Source organism: Podarcis gaigeae, assembly GCF_964106915.1.
Source record: "Podarcis gaigeae genome assembly, chromosome: 10".
Taxonomy (NCBI): domain Eukaryota; kingdom Metazoa; phylum Chordata; class Lepidosauria; order Squamata; family Lacertidae; genus Podarcis; species Podarcis gaigeae.
The window spans coordinates 16,866,445-16,879,919 of record NC_139686.1 but is presented as its reverse complement, the minus strand read 5'-3'; the positions used below and the strand labels follow the sequence as shown (position 1 = coordinate 16,879,919).

Sequence of the window (13,475 nt, the reverse complement as noted above, 5' to 3'; positions counted from 1 at the left end):
GGTTAAATAAGCCACCCATAACCTCTAAGCAGTTTGTATAGAATATGTGCAATACTCCCAGCTACAGGGTAATCTTCAGGTGTGAGGGCTTCTTGGCAAAGTAGCCTCCATGTGTTTCCTCCTTCAATGCTACTCCCCAGCCACAGGGCCTACTTGACAGCAAAGGTGTTCACACACAAGTTGCCATTTTCAATTTCCCAGAACACTCAATAAAGGCATTGTGGGAAACTTGAATGGCACATGTGTGTGTGTGTGTGTGTGTGTGTGTGTGTGTGTGTGCATGCGTGCGTGCGCGCACACACACACACACACACACAGAGGAGGCTGCCATTTAAAATTGTATTATGTCGCCCATTTATGTATTATATTTGCTGCTTACTACGAAAAAAAATGGCTCATAGTGATTGACAGTTGCCTAGAATGCTGTAGCAGGAGCTCTGGGATATTGTGGGAAATTTTAAATGGTTGCCAGGGCAGCTGTCAGCTTACCAGGATGCCAAGGCCCCAGCAGTTGCCAAGCGTGGCAAGCCTCCACTACACATTGGCTATCCTGTACAATGGGCTTGCACCTCCCACCATTAAATGCAGCCCTAGGCACTCCTGAACAAGCGCAAACAAAGCAGCGGTGGTTTAAGTAATGTTCCAAAGCGTGACTCTGCCTCATGCCATGACTGGCCTACACATGTTCAGGAATGCCTACCTGTCCGTCAATTTTTGCTCTCCACCTGCAGTAGGGCACCCTGTTGGGGGGGGGAGGGGAGTATGGGAGGCTGTCTGTGGCTTGTAAGTCACAAGCTGGCTACCAATATTCTACAAAAGGCCATGCCGCTAATCTTTTAGAAGAGACCCCTCTCATTTGTTTTATTATGTCCCAGTTTGCTGAGCACCTTACAGCAGCACCTGGCAAACAAATTTGGGCTTTGTTTTGTCCCCAGCAGCCAGAGAGACACTGGAGACCGGTGTTGGAATGCAGCAGTGTTTATTTGGCCTTCTTTAAACACTTTCCCCAAAAAGCAAGACAATTCACAGGATTTGACAACTACAAGTCATGCATTGTTCCTATGGGGAAGCGACAGCAGAGTTCCCAACTATACCAGCTTTGACCATTATTTAATTACCACCACTTCAATATTAGCAGCTTTGCTCTACCACATTTTGAAATATTAAATAAATAAAGTGACTGTTTTGGATATTTACAATTCTGAGAGTTCAGCCAGCACAAAGATGCTCATCTTCTACATTGTACAGGGCTCACCTGCCACGAAGTTATTGAAATACAGTGCTGACATCTAGAGCAAAAAGAGGGCATAGCAGGCTTGTTGCAAGAGGTCTTGCCTTAATCTGCTGGTTCTGAAACTTCAGCAGGCAGCTTGCCAGAGAGCACGAAAGGCCCCACCAGCCAGGAGAGAGGGGTGTTGTGAGTGACATATTCCAGCAGCTCATCCACGTATTCTTGCGCTTTCTGCACTGTCTGGCGGCTCTGGGCCAGGAGGGTGCTGGGGAGGTCCTGGAAGGATCTGACTGTGGAAGCGGCAGCATGAAGTTCTCCAGTGCTTTGGCCGACTTTCTGCACCTTATCCTCCAGGCTAGAAGGGAATCCTTGGATGCTGGACACCAGGGTTTGGCTAACGGTCTGCAGGCGATGGATCAGGTACTGAAACATTGTCAGGGTTTGGCTTTCTACCTGTTGAGACAAGCAAGCCATTACTGACAAGCCATATTTCCTAACGGGGACAGGCAAAACCATTGCAAAGACATACCTCTAGCTGCACCATATCTTTGGTGTCCTTTGCTTCTGGGTTTGCTTTGTTCCATTCGATCAACATCTGGCTAAGCTTCTTTTCACCCTCATGAAAGGTCTGTCCCACACCTTGTTTCATGTATTCAATCTGGAGGGGAACAACACACACTAGTTTAACTTTCAACGGAAACTAAGTAGTCAACATGGCCAAATTCAAATAAGCTGGGTAAAGTGTGACACCCCCCCCCCCCGGACAAATCTCTGTGTGTGGTGTCAGGAATGGCTTCCTTGGGCCTCTGATTCAAAAAGCTACATAGCACTTTTAAAAAGCCAATTATGTTACTATAGGGGTTTTTTTTGTTCAAGCCAAAATAGGAAAAATAGAGCTTGTGTGATTTGTGGTTTTTTCGGCTCCCTTTTTGCTAATAGAAACAAATGGCAAGTGGCTGAGATTTGGAGATATTGGTTCCTACTATGCTGGTGACAATATGCTAGATTATGTAACAAGCATACTTTCCCCAGGATACGTTTACCCAAGTGTGTTGGAACAAGGTTTGAGAGCAGTACATGTGAAAAGGATCTAGGAGTCTTGGTTGACCACAAACTTGACATGAGCCAACAGTGTGACGCGGCAGCTAAAAAAGCCAATGCAATTCTGGGCTGCATCAATAGGAGTATAGCATCTAGATCAAGGGAAGTAATAGTGCCACTGTATTCTGCTCTGGTCAGACCTCACCTGGAGTACTGTGTCCAGTTCTGGGCACCACAGTTCAAGAAGGACACTGACAAACTGGAACGTGTCCAGAGGAGGGCAACCAAAATGGTCAAAGGCCTGGAAACGATGCCTTATGAGGAACGGCTAAGGGAGCTGGGCATGTTTAGCCTGGAGAAGAGGAGGTTAAGGGGTGATATGATAGCCATGTTCAAATATATAAAAGGATGTCACATAGAGGAGGGAGAAAGGTTGTTTTCTGCTGCTCCAGAGAAGCGGACACGGAGCAATGGTTCCAAACTACAAGAAAAAAGATTCCACCTAAACATTGGGAAGAACTTCCTGACAGTAAGAGCTGTTCGACAGTGGAATTTGCTGCCAAGGAGTGTGGTGGAGTCTCCTTCTTTGGAGGTCTTTAAGCAGAGGCTTGACAACCATATGTCAGGAGTGCTCTGATGGTGTTTCCTGCTTGGCAGGGGGTTGGACTCGATGGCCCTTGTGGTCTCTTCCAACTCTATGATTCTATGATTCTAAGGTTGAAGCAATACCATCTATGGAACTCCCTCTATGATGGATGGGGAAACTGTGGCTCTCCTGGTGTTGCTGGAACACATCTCAACTTGCCCTTGACTGTTGGCCATGCTGGCTGGGGCTGAAGAGAGCTGAACATCTGGAGGACCAGAGGTTCCCCATCCTTGTTCTGCCTTGCAATTTGTCACCCATCTTTTCTGGATAAGTTATCCAAGTCAGAAGAATATCAAAAGGCATCAGATGGAAACATCAGTGAAAGTTTCATTCCTTCAAGGGCCCTTTGAGATTTCTAAAGAGATATGTGTGTGTGTGTGTACACAAAGCTAATAGAGCATTCCTCAGCTCAGGGATGGGGAACCCATGAATTATGAGCTTAGCCTAGTCAGGAATGATGGGAGGTGTAGTTTAAGAAACCACTGGAGGGGCTATAGGTTTCCCACACCTACACCTTTAGCCCCATATAAGTGTTTGCCACAAATTTGCATTTGGGAAACTCCCAAAGGGTCCTGTATCACATAACCTGGACTATGCATCCCTTGCATATAAGCGTCAAAGTTCATATAGGGCAGGTGTGGAAAACCTCTAGCTTCCCAGATGCTTGCTGAGTTACAATTCCCATCAGCCCCACCAAGTCATGGCCAATAGCCATGACAGGAGTTGAGGTTCAGCAACGTCTAGAGGGCCAAATGTCCCCCCACCCAAATACCATAAACTAAGCAAGGTTCCCCTTGAGAGTCAGATCATGGTCAAATTCCATTCCATTTAAAGAAAACATGGACTCTGAAATTGCATCTTTAAAGTATTTGATTGCTCAGGTGCTTTTCTAAAATTAAAAGGGCGATTTGCAGTGGCACAGGACAGTCTTAAAAGGGGAGACCAAGCTCATACCATGTGAATTATCTGCTGGAGCTGGGAGAGAGACTCGTGGATCCTTTGCCTGGCTCGCCTGATCTTCGCCACAGCGTGCAAGTAGGCCCTTTGGCGGAGTCTGCTTGAAAGGGAGCCCAAGCGCACCAGATATTCCTGCTGCTCACACTGCTGCACCGGAACCACATTGCCATCCTTTGCAGCTGTTGTAATCTCAGCTAAGGAAGAGAAGACCACAGTGGATTCAGCAGGGGGCAGCCTTGATGTCTCATGCTCCTTTAGTAGAATCATGTGTAGGGAAAGAAATTTTCACTGCCCATTTGAAGGGGTACCATGGCAGGGAATCTAGGAATTGATTGCTAAATTCACATTTAAAGGCAAGGGCTGGTGCACAAAGTGTGTTTTCCAATCACTCCCGCATACAATACCGTATTTCGGTGCCTAGTGGAAAGCTACATCTTTCATAGCACAGTTTCTATTGTTCAGTGCAAGGCATGCAGCTGTAGATTTGGAGGAGGGGAGTACAATGTGAGTCCCAATGATGAAGATATGAACAACACAGTAATCCCCAGATAACTGCACAACGTCTTGCGGGCTTTTACATTTGAGGTTTCCTGTCCAAACTGAAGTCAGATGGGGAGAGATTGAAAAGCAACCCTGCTGCTCTCCTTCCCTCGCCCAAACACTAGCCATTGCACCAATGCCCTGCTGCTTGAAAGAGTCAAGGGGATTCCATTCCATTACAATTACACACTGAAACAGATTTCCTACCAGTTTATAGAATCAAAAAGCTGTAGAGTTGGAAGGGATCCCCCCCCCCCCGGGTTATGTAATCCAACCCCCTGCAATGCAACAATCCTGTCTACGGGTGTCCCTGGGTGGGCTCAAACCATCAACCTTATGGCGAACAGACAGACACACTGACCCATTGAACAGATATCTGAAAGACTGTTTCCTTCTGTATATACCTGCCTGCAGGTTGAGATCTTCAGAGGCCCTGTTAGATGCCCTACCAACTAAAGTAGTTTGGTTGATGGGAACATGAAACAGGGCCTTATCTGTGGTAACACCCCCCCCAAAGGAGGCAAGACTAGTCCCTTCTCTAGCATTTTAGGCAGGTGATGAAAACATTTCTGTTTGGAATGGCTTTTTAAAACCTCTTGCAATATATTTACATAACTGGCATTGAACTCTGCTTCTCCTTGACTTCTTTAGGAAAGAGGTCATTGATTTTTAAGTTACATACCCAGTTCTTCATCTGTTATGGGGAGATATTCATCTATCAGGTCTTCAGATCTGCCAAGCATTGCCTCAGCACCACTGACAGCTATCTGGCCCATTCTGGATTCCATAACGGTGGTCAGACTCTGGCCAATAGCAGACTTGGTTGCTTCCATGCCATCCTGCACAGCTTCTTTCGTCATGCCTACAACTCCAGACAGCTTGCCGGCAATGGCGTCCTTAGCGCTTGCCACTTTGGATGACACCATCTCCTTGGTGTCAGAAGCAACCTGCGAGGCAGCAAGAAACCACACATCGTTTCCATACAAATACCCGCCGGCAATGTAACAGAACCATGCCATTATCTTGTACGGAAGGATAATATTTATTGAAAGTGAAAATAATAAGAGCAAGCAAATGTAATCATGTGCATACTTGGGCTGACATGTTACTTGAGTAGAAAATGTTCTTGAAATAAGAGAGGATGCCCAGGTGCTAATAAGGGCCATGGCAAACAGGCCTGACATTATCTCTGCCTCCCTGGACTTTGGCTCCTAAGGTCCCAACCTAGCTGCACCACAGCTTACCTTATCAGCTGACATCTGAAGAATTGGCAGCTTCTCCTCCAGGGCATCCAAGCCCCGGGAAGCATACTCATTTGCTGCTGCAACTACGAAGACAGAAAATTGTTATCTTATTGCTTTCTACTATGCCAATATGAGAAACCCAATGTATTTCCAAGTCTTCATTTTCACAAGCTTTAGCTTTCCCATCTACAAACACACCTTTTGCAGTTTTTAAGAGGGTTGCAGCTTTAAGAGGCTGGCCTTATTATTCTAGAACCTTTCTAGATTTGTAAGGGCAATTTGAAAGCCTCACCCCAGGGATGGGAAGCTGCCATGAATGCAGCTGGGATAAGTAGAGAAGGCGGGTGCAGAAACCAGGGCAATGTCACCAGTTTTCAAGCACAGCTAAGAGCTCTCCATGATGTCACACATTCATACATGCCCCACAGTGACGGAGTTCCAGTCCAGTAGCACCGAAGGATGTATCAAGGGCACAGGCTACCTGAATTTCACCACTACTCAGTTGCTAGAAATGGTAGACCAGTTCTCAATTTAATTTTATTTTAAAGCATTTCCTTTGCTCCCATGGAAAAATTCCTATGGACACCCATGCATGCAATATATCTCACGATATAATCTGAACATGCAAACCACCTCCACTTATTAAGCAGGAAGTTACTCCATGGACATTGCATCAATAGGTATTTTTGTCCCTGGTATTTTGCCTACACCATTGGACAAGCTTGCTTAGAAGTCTGCCCTTGACTTACTCTGGGGTTCAAGTTTAGTCAGGATGGGCTGAGCAGTGCTGACCGCCACTTCTTTCAGGGTCTTCATGCCCTTCTCGGCAGCATCACAGACAGACTTCACATAGGGGTGGCTGCCCTTGGTAGAGTTGTAGGCGTTCGCAGCCATGTCATAGGCAGAGCTAACCAATGGCATGCTGACTACTCTTCTCAAGACATTCTACACAGGGAGGAAATATTTCGTCAGAGTGTGGTAAATACAACCTGTGTAGCCCTGCAAAACCAATTTGAGCTAGGACTAACCTACACTCGTCGTTGTACACTTTGTACAAAACATGCAATAATGCATTTTGGAGGCTGTTCATTGCATAGACTTGTTCACAGCCCATTTTTTCCGAACTCACCTCCTCCTGTGCAGATGCCTCCTGCACCTTCTCATGGGAAGACATATTTCCTTGACTGCTGGAAGACATAACTTGGCACTGCAACTAGCAAAAGCTGGAAAAGGAGGTCAGCAGTTAATTTGCCACAGAAGAGTTGCATTGGCCTAACAAGTACTGAACAAGACAAGTCACTCATTTGGCTCTTGTCTCTTTAAGAACTTAAGTGAAATTCCTAAAACAGAAATGTTTGTAGCTAGCAGCTCACGAAACCCATCACTACAATGCTGAAAAAGATGACACCCCAGTTCTCTCTTAAGCGGAGAGGACTATTCCCCAAATGGGAATAGGTCTGTGCAACTTGGAACGCTGGTCCATCTCACTTAATAGTGTCTGCACCTGGGGTCACCAACCTTTTTGGGCCATTGGGCACATCTGGAACTTTGAGAACGTGTCATGATCCCCAGTCACAAAATGGCTACTATAGGGCATAGAACAAAATGGCTGCTGCAAAGGTGTGGCACAACACAAAATGGCTGCTGCATCTAAAACAGCAGAAGAGACAGGATCACGAAATGATCTGTATCGGCCAATTCTAGCACCAAATAAAAAGTGGGCATGTCAAAGAGACTGACCCAATGCAAAGAGGAACTATGCAGAAGTAACAAACAGCTTTATACTGAATATCTTTTGAGGAGATTCTTACTGACATCTTTCATTTGTGCCTTGCAGGAACAGGCACACTGATTCACACAGGTGCTGCGTTAGGAAGCCCTGTGGTACACTGCTCTTCCTGCCTGGAACTTCTGGGGTTCAAACCTGGGATCTTCTGCATGCCAAGCAGACCATAGTGCTAAGTGACCATACTAAGATATCACCAAGCTCCAGTTAACTCAGCAAGATCTATTTTTGAATAAAGGACCACATTAGCACAAGGAAGTGTTGCAACATAACCACTTATTAAGACGTTTATCATTTCCTACATTTCATTTTAAGTTCTCATTGCAAAAGACTGCCACTCTACAGCATTAGGAAAGAAGGCTTGGCTCTCTTGCTTTGCATCTGCAGAGCGGAAGCTGCTGCTCTCAGCTTACTTATATTTCCTTTCTTTCCCCCAGAAATAAGCCAAAAAGATCAACAGCCATACAGAGCCTGGCAACAAACACCTTCACAGACAGAAAGCAAATGGGACATACTTTCAAAACAATGCACCATGCACACCTATCACAATCCCAAACCCTTTTTACTAACCCTCTTACCTGTAGGGGAAAACCACCAAAAGAACACACTAGTCACCCATACAGTTCCCCTTTTAAATAACTGTGATGATGTCCTGGAGTCAGGGTAAGGTCAAGAGAACCAATGAAAATCGTAGCATTCTTTCCCCAATCAGTTAGGAATAGAAGACAGGTGGAATATGTCAAATAAGGAACCCTGATAGAGGGTGAGAATGACATTGCTTTTCACCTGTGCTCTGTTTTCTACTGCTCTATTAGTAGCAAAGCTCTTACTCAGATTTAATTCTCTCACTCGCTTTCTTTTTAAAGTAAGATTTTATTAAGACATTTCATAATACAGTATAATATACACAAGCTAACTACTCTAAACAAAACAAAGAAAGAAGAGAGAGAGCGAGAGAGTGCACTTTTCACAGGTAGATTTAATTCTCCATAGTGGGTTATTAAGGTGCTAGTCCCTGCTATTCCTAGTTTGTGTTATTGCTTTCCTAACCTATCCTGAGGAATCACTGAAAGTCACCGTTTATATTTGGCCCAGTTTATGATCACAACAGCCTTCTTAGATGGAAAGGGAGCCATATGCCTTTTCAAAACAGAAATTATATAAAATGGGAATAAAGCTTTAATAACTAGGATTGCCTTTTTAAATATATTTTGGACAGGACTCCTCTGCTTTTGACAGCTTCAGGACAATCAGCATTTCAGTGAATGAAACTTTGAGCATGAAATGCAATGTTAGCTTTACCTGATGAATTCCCGCCTGCCATGCTTTAGTTAAAGAAATAAGCACCCTGCCAGAAGAAAATCAAAGCACTGTTAATGTGAAGTAAACTTCACTGACTTCAATAGGGCTTACTTCTGAGTAAACATGTTTCGGATCACAGTGTGAGAGTACTTGCACATCTTGTCTGGATGGAAGATTTTCATATTGCCACACTACATTTTGTTTTTCTATTTAACATGTTCGTATGCAATATGTTTCATATTTTCTTTTCTTTTCATATTTTCTGTCTATAGTTCACTTACAATTCTGTGGCTTCCAATGCCACACGGTAGACGGTGAACTGTGTCTCATATGGTACTTTCAGCCACATGATGAGCCAGCTTCCATAGCTGAGAAACAGATGGAACTAGGGCCACAGGAATGCTCATCTTTTCACATGCTCAGAGACCACACATGACCAATTCTCCATGTGATGAGAGCTACCAAGCAGTCACAACGTGACCAGTGCTTGTTCAAAACCACTGCTTGTGGATGCTTCCCACTCACCAACTTTTGTGGCTGAAATTATCCATGATGTCCAACACGGCAGAGCATCACTTGGGAGGCGATGCTCTGGATTCCTCTCCATCTAGGCTTCAGGTTGTATATATGCGTAAATAAACCATATATCCTAAAGGCACCATAGATCGCACTGTGTCTTATTGTCCCACAGGAAATACAAACCCTGGGATCTCACATAGCGCAGAGATAGAGGTTAACAATATATTCACATTTTAACTCTTTGCAGAACCCTCTGCTGTTAGCATTCTGAACTCCCCCAATTAGCATAGCTTCCACCCTTATTTGATGGGAATCCCAGCAAGAAGAAATAATAATAATTGTTATGGATTGCTCAACCCTTCCATCCATCATCTTTGCACACTGAATAATTCCTCCCTAGAAGTGGACAGCACACCATCTCGCTGCAGAGTGGAAAATTTCAATTGCGAAGGGTAAGCTTCCAGAAAGCTGAGGGCAAACAAGGACAGCTGTTGAATAAAGAGCTGCTTACTGTACTGCTTTTGGCTGTACACGAGGCTGGCCTAACTTCTTGCAGAAGCAGAGACATCAAGTCAAGCAGAATACTTTTAAAATAGGTGAGAATTGAAAGGCTCTTTCTCTCTCCATTTTTGATACCTGTCTCTAGCAGGCTGTGTTTAGTCTGAGGCTCAGAGCATTCGTGGTTTGGGATTCCTCTTTTTTAAAACAACAACAACAGCATACACAGCTCAACCTCAGTTTTGCTGCCCCGTTGTAGCCATGTAAGCAACTTTAAAAAAGGGGGGGGGGTGAATTGAAGCAAGCAAGGGCTAAAGAACCAGCCACAGGATCTGCCCTTAATTCTCCCCTCCTCTCGCAGAGTTAGGACTAGAAAAATCTACCTCACAGGGATGTTGTGAGGAAGAAAAGCGGGAGAACCATGTACACCATTTTGAGCTTCTTTGAGGAAAGGAGGGATGGTAACTGTAACTAATAATTAGTATACAAGCAAATACATAAATATTCTTATTATGTACCTCAGCCAATCAATCATGGGTGTTCACATCACATGAACAACCGGTGTTTATTGATCTGTACACATGCACAGTTTTTCAGAATGTGCACAATCTATGTAAAGTGTACAGTTTAAGGCAGGCACCTTGGTTATACTGTTTTCGATGCCTGGTAAAACATTTGTTTTTGTTTACCCAAGCTTTCCCCGACATGTAATTTTATTGCATACATTTCTTTTCAAAACTGCATCTATATTTTGATCATTTCACTACATCTTCTATTTCCGTTGCCTTTTAAATTATTTTACACCATTTCATGTAAAGACTTTATTTCTTATTAAGGGGTATATCCATTTGGCTAATGCAAACAACCCTTCAGATGTTACAAGTGGAGTCTCTCCCCCACCCACGCGCCCCACACCTGGTCATTCTTAAACACCCCCGGTGTCTAGGATCACAATCTGAGGCAGTCGTGAACAAGTGTGGCAGGTCACCCTCATGGAGAAATTGACATGGCAATTAAGAGACAGAAGGACGCAGCACACACCTGCAATATGGACATAAGGAACATTTGGATCTGAAGAAAATGGCACTAAATAAAAATTCCTGGAATTGCTCATACAGCCACAGCCGTTACAGCAGCTTACAGTGAAATGATTCCCTTCCAGAGTTTTTGAACTTCTGATGTACAGTGGTACCTCGGGCTAAGAACTTAATTCGTTCTGGAGGTCTGTTCTTAACCTGAAACTGTTCTTAACCTGAAGCACCACTTTAGTTAATGGGGCCTCCCGCTGCTGCTGCGCCGCTGCTGCTGAGCAATTTCTGTTCTCATCCTGAAGCAAAGTTCTTAACCCAAGGTACTATTTCTGGGTTAGTGGAGTCTGTAACCTGAAGCATCTGTAACCTGAAGCATACCACTGTATTCCAATACATCTGCAGGGCAAGAGGTTGGCGAAAGCTGACCTAGGGTGTAATCTTGTCCCTGGGAGAGCAAGAGGACTGCGGGTGGAGATCTGACCTTACAGACCTGGAGCTGAGGTACTTATTTTTTTCTCCCACTGCGAGAAAAAGACAGAAAAAACAGATAAACACTTTTCAAAATGAGGAAGAATGAAATGAAATGAAATGTACAAATGAACCCCAGATGCACGAAGGAAAGGAAGTTTCAGATAGGGCCCCACAGCTGTTTACATTGCTGAGAACTGTGAATAAGAAAGCCGTTGGGGAGAGAGAAGTCCTCTTTGAAGGGCTGTGTGCCTTAAATATAAAGAATCACGATATGGGAGATGAGGCAGAGCCTTGGAGTTGCCCATCAACACTTAGCCCCTAGAGAGCAGACTGATCGCAAGTCTTATCCACAGCGAGAAGGTATTTCTATTTGAATTTTAGTAACTATTTCTAAATTTGCTCCTGTACATATACATTGTACAAATCAATATCCTGTTTTGTGATTTATTAATTGGCCGCCCTTGAAATTAGAGCCAGTTTCAGGCCAGGTGGCAATACATTTTTGTTGTCCATGGTAAGTGGCTATACGGCCCTGGGCTGTGTATGTTCTCTCATTTACTCTGCATCATCTAGTGCACTCTCACTTCTAATTTAGGGAGCAGTGTGCACTTGAAGGTAGACACCATCTGTACCTATCCTGTTGTTTCTTATGAAATGCTACATTTTGATGAGTTTCCCCCTAAACCAGCTGCAATCCAAACCGAGAAAAGGAACGACCTAGCTGCGTTTTAAGCTAGTAACGTCTACTTTCAGATGCAAATACAGATTCCCCAAAAGCAATCAACTTTAACGCAAGTCACATGCACAGAGTCACTTCAGATTAAGCCCATGGTTGTCTTTTGCCTCTTTGTAGATAAAGAAAACAACAAAACTTTGGATACTTGGACTGAACCTAAAGCTGGATTTAAAAATAATAATAATAACCCGAATGCCTGTATTCCTTTGTTCTCATTTTCTTAGCTGAGTAGGTTTGGCAGGTTCAAGTTATTCAGCAAGGGGAAGATGGTTATCACCAATTAATTTCACTATGAATGAATGGGCACTGTAGTGCTTATCTTGTATTCACTGGAGCTGCACATGGAACCGTCACAAACTGTCCCATGGCCATTTGGCCCTACTATGTACAAAGGTAGGTTTCCCCTCCATCCATTACCCAAGTGTGTATGCCTATTGGCCAAGTGATACACAGTTGGGGATAAGACTTCATATGCTTGATGAAGTGGATTCTAGTCCATTACAGCCGGCAATATATCTGTTAGTTGCCAAGATGCAGCAAGACTCTCTCTCTCTCTGTGTGTGTGTGTGTGTGTGTGTGTGTGTGTGTGTGTGAAACATGTAGTGACAGAAAGGCATTCTGATAGAGATCAATAAAGTATTTTGATGGCGGAAGGGTGAGGTCCAATATTAAATTAAAAATTGAATCCTAAAGTGATCCAAATTGTACTGAAAATAATTAGAAGCTTAGTGCTCAGGGCTCACCGTCTCTTGTGGCTAACACAGTACAGTTACAGCATATCTAAACTACATGAACAGGTCCCCGTCCCCCGCAAGAATCCTGGGAACTCTAGTTTGTTAAGTGTACTGAGAATCACCCTTTGGATTCTACTTGCCTCAGTCTGCCTCATGGCCCTGGTAGGCTCTAAGGTGAACTCGCTCGATGGGTCTTTCATCCAAGAAGGAAGCACTTATCAGCTGGAACGCTGATAGAAAGGAAACTTGTTGAGTTATAGTTTCCACAGCAATGTAACTCTCACTCCTTTACAATAAGGCCTTTCAAGATACTGTCAAAGCACTGGGGAATGTGACCTCCTTGCTTGATAAGCAGAGGCTAATGGAAAGCAAACAGGCTTGGTACCACTGCCCTTTTCTGATGCTTTGTTCAAAGGCATATCGTGAATTGTTATGGTTTTCTTGTTGTCCTTTGTGGGGTTAGAAATCCATCAAGACTGATCCGTGGCCTTAGACAATTCACCACTTTTTCAGCCTGTAGCAACGTCTGTAGTATGGTTATAGCTATAATGGGAGTGCTGTAACAATTGCTAAATTAAATGTCCCCCAAACTAATTTACCTAGTTTGCTGTCCATCCTACCATATTTTAATCAATGGTGCTTGGTTTCATATATATATATGTACATGAATGAAGCAATGCATATCTGAGTATATATCTTTCCTTCTAACAGCAAACTCAATTGGAGGGTGATAACAGGC

The 13,475-nt window shown here is 44.0% G+C and overlaps 2 protein-coding genes across 12 annotated transcripts in view; one reads left to right on the top strand and one right to left on the bottom strand.

The window, feature by feature from the left end:
- The window catches only part of LOC310826186 (tigger transposable element-derived protein 1-like), a 1,677,490-nt gene that overhangs the window by 1,265,082 nt on the left and 398,933 nt on the right, over positions 1-13,475 (top strand). The window lies entirely within an intron of this gene.
- Positions 963-12,790, bottom strand: LOC310826109 (perilipin-3-like). Of its 11 annotated transcripts, XR_014555641.1 has the most exons (9): positions 7,178-7,387; positions 6,789-6,882; positions 6,409-6,604; positions 5,660-5,742; positions 5,098-5,362; positions 3,873-4,069; positions 1,761-1,889; positions 1,090-1,684; positions 963-1,059 (listed from the first exon to the last, which is right to left on the bottom strand). XR_014555641.1 is itself a non-coding variant. In XM_083700739.1 (8 exons), the coding sequence occupies exons 2-8, from the start codon at positions 6,855-6,857 to the stop codon at positions 1,337-1,339; spliced, it is 1,287 nt and encodes a 428-aa protein (XP_083556865.1). In that variant the 5' UTR covers positions 6,858-6,882; positions 12,191-12,790; the 3' UTR covers positions 963-1,336. The 11 variants fall into 11 exon arrangements, 10 of the variants coding, with proteins under 10 accessions (XP_083556865.1, XP_083556862.1, XP_083556863.1 ...); XM_083700739.1 differs by lacking the exon at positions 7,178-7,387 and adding an exon at positions 12,191-12,790 and having other exon boundaries at positions 963-1,684; XM_083700736.1 differs by lacking the exon at positions 7,178-7,387 and adding an exon at positions 10,806-11,113 and having other exon boundaries at positions 963-1,684.

Excerpts from the sequence above, each read along its gene's own strand:
- LOC310826109 (XM_083700739.1), bottom strand. The coding sequence starts at position 6,857 with ATGTCTTCCAGCAGTCAAGGAAATATGTCTTCCCATGAGAAGGTGCAG. Across the intron at positions 5,363-5,659 it reads TTCAGATGTCAGCTGATAAG|GTTGCTTCTGACACCAAGGA; the intron begins GTAAGCTGTGGT and ends GCTGCCTCGCAG. Across the intron at positions 1,685-1,760 it reads AAGATATGGTGCAGCTAGAG|GTAGAAAGCCAAACCCTGAC; the intron begins GTATGTCTTTGC and ends TTGTCTCAACAG.